At 54.0% G+C, this 10,209-nt stretch overlaps 1 protein-coding gene across 1 annotated transcript; it reads left to right on the forward strand.

Annotated features, from left to right (window-relative positions):
- Positions 1 to 465: 465 nt before the first annotated feature.
- Positions 466 to 9,791, forward strand: ARRDC5 (arrestin domain containing 5). The gene is made up of 3 exons (XM_046637857.1): positions 466 to 761; positions 2,284 to 2,489; positions 9,204 to 9,791. The coding sequence occupies exons 1-3, from the start codon at positions 509 to 511 to the stop codon at positions 9,729 to 9,731; spliced, it is 987 nt and encodes a 328-aa protein (XP_046493813.1). The 5' UTR covers positions 466 to 508; the 3' UTR covers positions 9,732 to 9,791.
- Positions 9,792 to 10,209: the final 418 nt, after the last annotated feature.

The following is a 10,209-nucleotide window of genomic DNA, read 5'->3' on the forward strand; positions in this document are numbered from 1 at the left end:
AGAGCCATTAAAATGACAATGATTGTCCGTCTGCGTGTGACCCCAAACCGGTATGTGGGCCCCGTGGGGTGCGCATACCGTCTTGGGGGGCCGTCGATGGAGCAGAAAACGCCTCTGGTCTCCCTCCCCCTGCCTCTCGATCTGTAAATGGAGCCCGTGATGCCAGCCTCGCCAGAGCGGTTGGAAAAATTCTTCCCTTCCGGGCCCCCAACCCCCAGGTGTGAGGACAGGTGTCCCCGACGTGGCCGGGAGCCTGGGGACCTCCTAATTGTTATTTCCTAGGAAAAAGCAGTCAGGCTCCCATTTCACGAACCAGTGAGGAATTTGGGGATCCTGAGCTCCCATCCGGCCCCCCCAGACATCACCCTTGCCTCCCCTCCTGGCCGCGGGGGACCCCTTCCCGGAACCCTGGCTGGCTGATGTCACAGACAGGTGATCTCGCTGTGACCAAGGAGATCTCAGTGGCCTGGGGGAGAGGGGAGAATGTTTCCCCCCGCCCCGACCCCCCATGTCTGTGGTGAAGTCGATTGAGTTACTGCTGCCCAAAGATGCCATCTACCTGGCGGGCTCCAGCGTCAAAGGGCAGGTGGTTCTAACCCTGAACAGCACCCTGGTGAACCCCGTCGTGAAGGTGGAGCTCGTGGGACGGGGTTACGTGGAGTGGAAGGAAGAAACCGGGGCCTCCCGCGATTACAGCAGAGATGTTATTTGCAACAACAAGGCCGACTACGTGCATAAGACAAAGACGTTCCCCGTGAAGGGTAAGGGCGAGGCTGGCAGCCAACCCTAGCCATGATAGGAAGCTGGGTCTGGAAGGGAAACACATCTGTTAGTCGATCAACAAACCTAGAAGGGAAGCCGTGCAGAACAATGACCATCAGATACACATAACGTGAAAATAACAAGACTAAGGAACTGAGCGGAAGCCAGATATTCAGAATGAAGGTTCAAAGCTGTCCCCTTGGAAAAATTCTATGCTTGGGCCAACGTCCACCTTTGGGAGGCCCATAAGACATCTTTCTTTTAATTTTATGGATGAAATCTCCCTCTGGCAGTGAGACCCGAGGGGACAAAATAAGGACTCGTGTGAGCACAGGGAAAGAGACGGGAGACAGAAGCCCAGGCCAGAAGGCGAATTAATCCCACTTTCACCAGCGTCAGACCCCAAGTCTGGATAGACATCACGGGACCTGAGCGGTCAGGAAGGACCCGTCCTTTGCAAAATGTGTCCAGGGGGCTGGTCCTGGGGTTCCACTGCCACGCAGAACACTTGGCCAGGGCTGGCCCGAACCGACTTTAATTTTAGATTTTTAAATTTTAGATAGGGCCGTCGTGGAGGGTTCTCCCAAGACGCGACCGCCGAGCTCAGAGCTCAGATCTGAGTGAAGGGAGGCGGAGCAGCCCTGGGCGAGGAGAGCAACATGCCGGGCTTAGTACTCAGCAATTATGTCGCCCGTCTGGGTCCCCGTTAACCCGTCGGGATAACAGGACCAGGAAAAAAATCCCACTTCATGAGATTATGTTGAGGATGCTATGATTGAATGGCATGTGGAGGACTTAGAAGAGGGCTGGGTATACAGTAAGTGCTTAATAAGTGTTGGTTCTTTCAACCAAAACACTCCCCCGCCACGGACCACCCCCAGCATCCGGGGGAGGGGGACTGTTTCCCATTTCCAGGCATTTCCCCTCAAAAGCATCAGCCCAAGCCTTCGATGGGTTCCTTCGTTTCTTTCAGAAACATTTATCAAGCACCTTCTGTGTACAACACTGTGTCACGGGCTGGGGATGCATCACTGAGTAAAACACAGTCCCTGCTGTCCTCGAGCTGACCGTCAGGAGGGGAAAACACCATAAGGAGAGGGTTTTGCAGAAATGCAAGAAAAAAAATAATAAAACTTGGAGGTCCCAGAAGTGGGGGAGGCAGGATCCCTCCACGGTCCTCGGTCGCCACTCAGGCCATCAGCAAATATTAAGCACCTAGTGTATGTGGGCCAGCGAGTTCTGCCTGCCCTGCTCGCTGCTGTCAACGCTGCCTAAAATAGCGTCTGACACACAGTCGGCGCTCAGGAAGTGTTTGTTGACTGAACGTGCGATGGACCTTCAGGGGCCGTGCGGGTCGCTCGGAATGCAGAGTCCAGCCTAGCTGCCAGGGACAGACAGGCCGAGTCTAGTAAAACCTCCCAGCCAACAGAGTAAATAAAGAGGAAGAAAAGAAAAAAAAAATGAACCCCCCAAAAAAAGCTTCCAGAACCTTCTGATGGCGTTGGTGTGTTTCGCTTTCAGATAATTGGTTAAGTGCAGGCAGCCACATCTTTGACTTCCATTTCAACTTACCTCCCAGGCTTCCTTCTACCTTCAGCAGCAGAACGGGCCACGTCTCCTACTTCATACAGGCCTCCTGCATGGGCCGGGAGCACGTCCTGGCCAAGAGGAGGATGTACCTGTTGGTTCAAGGGACCTCGGATGGCCACCAAGAGAGCCCGGCGCAGGTAGCCACGGGGGCGGAGCGTGGCCGGGCTGGGCCCCGCAGGCAGGGGGGCAGGGGGTGGGCAGGGGACCCAGAAGGCGACATGCTGGGGGCTCCCCAGGCCCCCATACAGGGGCATCAGAAGGCAGGGCAGGGGCTGTCATGCACTGGGCGACGTCTGGGGACATCGGTGGCTGTCGCACTGTGGGGGGAGCTCCTGCATGAGTGGGTGGGTGGGGACCAGAGATGCTGCTCAGGCCCCCACAGCGCCCAGGACGGCCCCCTGCAAAGAACAATCTGGCCCTGAATGCCCTTGACCCCGCAGTCAGTCAAGCCCGAGCAGAGGTCCACTGTGACCCCCGGAGCGAGAGAGAGGCCAGGATGCTGTGACTCTCGGGGGGCCTTTGAGCCCCCAGACAATGGAGTTGGTGCCCCCCTGCACCTCCCCACCCCACAAAGCCAGGAGAGGGGGCGGCCTCGGTCCCGCGGGAAGGAAGGGCCCTGCGGAGGTTTTCTGGCTGGCTTCTGGAGGCCAGGTGCAAAGGCGGAAGTTGGGGCGGGTGGAGCAACGTTGGCCAAAGTCGCTTCACCTCCCCCGGGGGACTCATTTGTTATCAGAAACGTGGTGGCAGAGGGGGCTGGCCTTTTCATTTCCGAGGCGCAGGTTATAATCTCAGTGCCCCCCACCCACCTGCTGTGTGACCCTCCGCAAGTGGCATTCCCTCTCTGGGCCCCCATTTCCTGGTCTGTAAAATGGGCATGGAGACAGTGCCGGCCTCCTGGGTCGTGGAAGGAGCAGTGAGAGGAGGTAATGCCGGGCCTCGGCTTCGCCCAGTGCCTGGGCGTCACCCGTAAACCTTGTCGCTGCTGCCACCGTCGGTGTTCTTATCTGCATCACAAGGATCGTTGCTGGCCTGGCCAGCCGCAGGGGACAGTCCAGGAGGGTCCCAGGATGGGGAGAGGCTGGGAGGGGTGGGTCAGCCCTGAGAGGAGCAGACCAACTCAAGGCTGGCCTGGCCCGCTACGTGCTGTGTGACCCCGAGCTGGCTCTGTCCCCTCTCTGGGTGCCTGACTCCCTCTGGCTGCTTTGGGGTGGATAGACCATGGGGGGCAGGGGGAGGGCAGGAGCTGGGGGAGGAGGGCAGAGGCCACTGCTCTGGTCCAAGTAAAGGTAGACTCTTGACCCCTAAGTCTTGACCTCAGAGTAGCCAGAGGGAGACAGGTGATGACCTTCCTCTGCCCACAGGGTAAAGGCTGGAGTCCTTCCCACTGCCCCCCCAGGCCCCGCACGACCTGCCCCGGTCCTTCCCTGCCCTCCCTCCTCCCTCTGCTCCAGCCACACGGGCCTCCTCGCTGTTCCTCCCACATGCCAGACCCAGGCCTGCCCCAGGGCCTTTGCACGGGCCGTGCCTCTGCCTGGAACACTACATACAACCTTCCTATCCTTGCTCCTCACCCTTCCCACCTTTACTCAAAAGCCACATCTTCGGCCGCACCTATCCAGATTCAAATGAGCATGCGCTTTGCCCAGCCGTTTCCCTTCTAGAAACTTCTCCTCCTGATATCCCTTCACGTGTGTGAGGTGACCTCTGGCAGCACCGTTTGTGGTGGCAAAACACCGGAATCCACCTAAATGTTCATCGCTAAGGGGATTCAAGTAGGAGGATGGCATCAAAGGAATGTTCTGTAAATACATGACAGACAGACAGACGGACAGACAGACGGAGGGGCTCGCCCTGTCGGGATCTCCTAGGTACCAGGTGGCGCGAATGCAGCCAAGTTCAGAGCAGCAGGTCTAGTTTGGCACGTTGGTGATAAAAACAAGAAACGCACTTCCTCGCAGGTGCGACAGACGTCCCCGGAGGGAGACCAGAGAAACGGGCAACGGACGCCGTCCCCGGGGCGGGGGGTGGTCGGCCAAACGCTTCCCCTTGCAGTTTTCTTTTTTTAACAGCCTGATTGAGATATAATTCATGTACCTTATAATTCATCCACTGAAAGTGGCAGTTCAGTGGGTTTGGGTACATTCCCGTAGTGGCACAACCATCCTCTCTGTCTAGTTCTAGAACATTCCGTGAACCTGAAAAGAAGGCCCGTCCCCATCAGCAGTCACCCACACCCGCACCCCCAGCCCCTGGCCCCCACGAGCCCGCTCTCTGTCTGTGGATCGGCCTGTTCTGGACGTTTCCCGCCCATGGGGGTCACACGCCGTGTGTCCTTCTGTGTCTGCTTCTCTCCCTGAGCGTCGTGTGTGCAGGTCCGTCCACGTGCAGCTGTGTCAGGGCCTCGCTCCTCTTCACGGCTGCGTAATATTCCGGCGTGTAGGGTGGACACGTGTGTGTGAATCCATCATCCACTGATGGGCATTGGGGTTGTTTCCATTTCCTGGTGACGAACGCTTTGTGGGGACGTGTTTTCCATTTCTCTCGACTAGACGCCCAGGAATGGAATTGCCGGGTTGGATGGTAACTGTTTCCCCTCTTGAGGACCCGCCAGGCCGTTTTCCGTGGTGGCCGCCCGCTTTCCCATCCCCTCCAGCCGTGCGTGGGGGTCCCGATTTCTCCACATCCCCCCCCCCCGCCTCTTTGTACCTTTGGGGTTTTGAACGACGTGGCCCATCCCGCCTTCCTTCCAGCAGTGGGGACCGTTCGGGAGACGAACTTGTCCCCAAGACCTTGCCTGACCATTGACGCTCAGGGAGCCCCCCACCCAGACCCCCTGAGCGCCCCATTCTGGGTCCCGCCACAGCCTCTTCTCCATCCCTGTTGGAAACGCCCTGGTTCCTTGTCTGCATCTCGTGGATGCATCCGTCTCCCCGACCAGGACAGACGCTTGGCAGGTCCCCACTGCTGCGGCTTCTCCTTGCACTTGGCACCAAGTGCGTGCAAATCGACTGAATGACGGAACTCCTCCAAAATTGCAAATAAGCCAGAGGACTGTGTGGGGTCCAGAAAACTCCCAGATCCAGGACATAAATCCAAGGTTGAGTTTGCACCCCGACATTCTCAGGAATTGGGGGCCCTTGGCCACCCCTGGTTCCTCTTGGCATCTCCTCCAGGACCAGGACAGAACGACAGGCCCAGCCGTGAGTTAGGGCACCGAGATCCTTAATAGCTGTGGGGTCCTAACGCATGCGACGAATTTGCGAATAAGACTGGAGGGATTTCCAATGAAAGGGCCTGACCCGAGAGGGGAAGCAGGGAGGCCTCGGGAGGCAGGCCCCAGGGGCAAAGGGCGGAGGTGAGGAGGTCGCCAAGGGTCTGGGGTCGGCCCCAGGTCTCTGAGGGGCCAGACAGCCCACCTGGAGCAGCGTTTTTCAAACCTGGGGTCACGACCCCTTTGCGGGTTGCAAAATCAATTTAGCGGGTTACAACACATTTTTTCTTTTCTTTTCTTTTCTTTTTTTACCAAATGAGAGAACAGGCAAGACCAAAATAGAAAATAGAAAGAAATCAGTTTCATAGGTTGCATTTTTTAAAAAATAAAATAAGAAATCAGAACAGAGATTCAAATAAGTAGAATGGGAAATAGCAGGCAAAATCAGTTTGGCGGGTTGCGGTCAACTTTTTAAAATGAGAGAATAGAATATGTCAGAAAATATCCATTTAGTGGGTTGCCATGAACTTTATTTTTATAAAATCAATGTTTAGGACAAAATAGAGTAGTATTAAATACATAGAATAGAATAGAATTTACCAGAAAAAAATTAATTTGGTAGGTTACAAAATTTCAGTTTGGGGCTGGCCTACGGCCTAGTGGTTAAGTCCGGCGCGCTCTGCTTCAGTGGCCTGGGGTTCAAGGGTTCTGATGCCGGGCACAGACCTACACCATGCATCAAGCCACGCTGTGGTGGCGACCCACATACAAAGTAGAGGAAGATTGGCATAGAAAGCTTAGGGCCAATCTTCCTCACCAAAAAAAAAAAAAAAAAATTAAATAATAAAATTTTAGTTTTCTATAAAACTAAATAATAGGATAGAATAAACTAGAAATAACAGAAAACTAAATTCAGAGGGTCACAGTCAACATTTTTTAAGTGAATAGACTAAACAGAATCAGAAATATCAGCAGTTGGATATCTACATTTATATCTAGACGCAGATAGACGTAGAGATTTGTGTGCTTTGCCACAATAATAAAATCTGTGTTTTAACTGTGAGTTGTGGTTAAAAAAAAAAAAGGAATCATAGGGGCCAGCCTGGTGGCGCAGTGGTTAAGCACACACGTTCTGCTTTGGCAGCCCCGGGTTCGCCGGTTTGGATCCCGGGTGCGGACATGACACCGCTTGGCACGCCATGCTGTGGTAGGCGTCCCACATATAAAGTAGAGGAAGATGGGCACAGATGTGAGCTCAGGGCCAGTCTTCCTCAGCAAAAAGAGGAGGATTGGCGGCAGATGTTAGCAGATGTGAGCTCAGGGCCAATCTTCCTCAAAGAAAAAAAAAAAAAGGAACCACATATGACAAATGCCTTATGGGTCCTGCAAAGCCTAAAATATTTATTATCAGGCCCATCGCAGAAAAAGTTGGCCAACTCAGGCCCCAGGCAACTCTCGGGTGTCAGCCCAAGAAAAACGTCTTCAGGATGCCCCTTCTGAAAATATCAAACACGTGGCAACAACGTAAACGTCCATCATGGGGGAGATGAGTAAACAGGTTATTTTCCAACACACTCAGTTGCCCTCGTGAAAACAAATGAATGACAGTGACAGGCACCCGCACGAATGTGTTGCAAACAGAACGTTGAGCAAAAATAGCAAGTTGCTGGAGAATATCTGCAGCCTGATTTCTTCAAAGGATTAAAACATGGAATACAATGCTATATATTTCTACCATGAATAGAGGGATCCCTAGATATTATAAAAATTCACGTGAGGATTACAAATGCCCAATTCAGGTGACGGCCGGCTGTGCCGAGTAGGAGAGGGAGCCCAGACTGAAAGCGCACAGAACCCACGAGATTTCAGTCAGAATTGGCAATGTTTTCTTTCTTTTTTTTCTTTCTTTTTTTTTTTTTGGTGAGGAAGACTGGCCCTGAGCTGACATCCGTGCCAATCTCCCTCTATTTTGTATGTGGGTCGCCACCACAGCATGGCTTGATGAGTACATAGGTCCGAGCCCAGGATTTGAACCCTCGAACCCAGGGCCGCCAAAGCAGAACGTGCGAACTTAACCACGGCACCACCGGACCGGCCCCAGTATTTTATTTCTTAAACTGGTTAGAAGATACGTTTGGGCTTGTTTCTATTATTCTTTACACAATTTTTTCTAGAACAGTATATCTCGCGTAGGTCCCTCCATGTAGGTAGTATGAGAATCAATGTGTGAGCTACGAGAAAGAGATGACCATAAAATTCGGGATATTTGTCGTTGTCGAGGAGGGGCTGGGCACGCGTGACGGACTTTGGGGGCGAAACTGGTGAATTTCTACTTCCTGCCTTGGGTGGAAGTCACGGGAGGCACCCTTCTGATAACGCACCAAGTTATACATTAGCTTGCGGGGTTTTCATGCCTGAGTTGCATTCCTAAGCACGTTAAAGAGCCTTTAAAAAATGCACAGGAACCCCAAATTCAGCACAACGGTCACCGCTGAGGAGGGAGGAGAGCAAACGGCCTCCGGGGGACACAGGAGGTTCTGCTCCATCTCTGCTATTTTATTTATTTGTATTTTCAATGGTGGAAAAACACACCTAACAAAATTGACCCTTGTAACCATTTTTTAGCGTCTGGTTCAGGAGCGTTAGGTCCATTCAAACGGTTGTACAACCTGGACGTGTTTTTTCTCAGAGGAGCCGAGATCTGAGGCAAATCGGGGCAAATCCTGAATGGCGAGAAATAAAGCACATAGTAGGACCGGGCAGTGCTGTGCTGGGAAACCTAACAACCGGCTCTGGTGCCATTTGCCAATTTCCATGGCGGAAATACCCCCATTTTGGCCAATTTCAGGTTACCCACTTGATGTGGACGGGGGTGTGGGAGGGGAGTTTGGAAATATTTGTTACACTATACTCTCTCTCTTCCTGTTTTTTGGTACAAAGGGAACACACACACACACACACACACACACACACACACTCTTGTAAAAAGTATCAAGTTCCTCCAGAAGAAGATACCAGAACTCAGAAAAAGTAGGGAATGAATCCTTCTAAACTCCCAAAAAGCAAAATGTTACCCAAGCCACACATTAAACATAATGTACATGTGGCTTTATTGGCAATCCGGCCGCTGACCGGCTGTCGGAATAGCTGCTTTGTAAGGCACTTCTTCAAACAGGTGACATAATTTCAACTCCACAGTTTTCTTTCCCCGATTCAGACCCCATCATATCTTCTCCTCAAGTCTGAACTCCTTGGGCAAGCCCTAGGTCGGGGACTTAAGACTGTAAGACATTCCCTGTCTTCCAGAAAACCAAGGCTCAGAGAAGTCAAGCGGCTTGTTCAAGGTCACACAGCAATTGAGTCACCGAGGTGGAGATGAAGCGAGGGTCTTGTGGATTTCTTAGGCCTGTTTGGCAGATAAGGAAGTGATACTCAGCGTGGCAAATGGCTTTGCTTAGAGGAAGCTGGGGGATGGCACACTCCAGGCTTTTGGCTGCAAAATCCCCACGGCTCCAGACGGCATGTCAGTGTCTCTTATCAGGACAGTCCCCTAAGGCTCAAGGCTGCTCTAATGGTGGAATGTCAGGCAGGCAAGTGGCCTCGATTGCTCATGGTTGTCCATCCCCACTCATTCTTCTAGAACCCTCTGTTGGTGGAGGCGGAGAGAAAGGTCTCCTACAATTGCTGCAGCCAGGGCACCATCTCGCTCCAAATCCAGATGGAGAAGAACAGCTTCGTGCCGGGCGAGAAGGTCACCTTCACCACCGAGATCAACAACCAGACCAGCAAGTGCATCAAGACGGTCATCGTTGCCCTGTACGGCCACGTCCAGTACGAGGGCTTCACGCCCAAGGCGGAGCGGCGCCTGCGCGTGGACAGCAGCGAGCTGTTGCGACAGGAGGCCAACACCCCCATCGCGCCCTTCGCCACCACCAAGATTGTGGGCGCCTTCAACCTCCCGCTCCTGCTGTCCGTGAGCGGGGGCGCGCGGGACGGCGGGATCATGACCACCCACTACGAGCTGGTGGGCACCGTCCACCTGCCCTGGTCGCTGAGCAGCGTGAAGGTCACTGTGCCCATCATCATCACCAGCGCCCCCCGGGACTCGAGCAGCTGCCAGCTCCCGGAGGCGGGCGTGGTACCCGAGAGCCCGGAGCACCAGAATTAAAAGCCCAAACTTCTAAATATTAAAAGCTTTATCAGATGCTACCGGCTGCCCTTTCTTGGTCGGGCACAGATGGCCTTCGGACGAGTCTGGGTGCCCCCCCCCCCCGAGTCCCGGCCACGTGGGCATCCATGTCTCTGATCCCAAGAAAATTCACTGAATGGCCAGGGATGCTGCTCAGCCCCCGCGGCACTCAGGACGGTCCACAGACAGTGACTCGGTCCCCACGTCAGCTGTGCCGAGGGGGACAGACCCGGGGCTGGGGCAATTCACGGGGGCAGGTAGTTGCTGAGCCCCTGGGCTGCGTCTGTAGCCTCTGACCCAGGTCCGTCCTGCCCTCACAGCCCTCCACGGTCTGCCCCACCTCCCTCAGGTAACCGGGCCACACCTCCGCCCACGTCCAGTCCATCAACAAGCCACGGGGACTCCTTCTCCCCAATCCACCCCAAATCCTCCCATTTCTCTCCCCTCCTCTGCTTCC

Source organism: Equus quagga, chromosome 14 (assembly GCF_021613505.1).
Source record: "Equus quagga isolate Etosha38 chromosome 14, UCLA_HA_Equagga_1.0, whole genome shotgun sequence".
In the NCBI taxonomy this organism is placed as follows: Eukaryota; Metazoa; Chordata; class Mammalia; order Perissodactyla; family Equidae; genus Equus; species Equus quagga.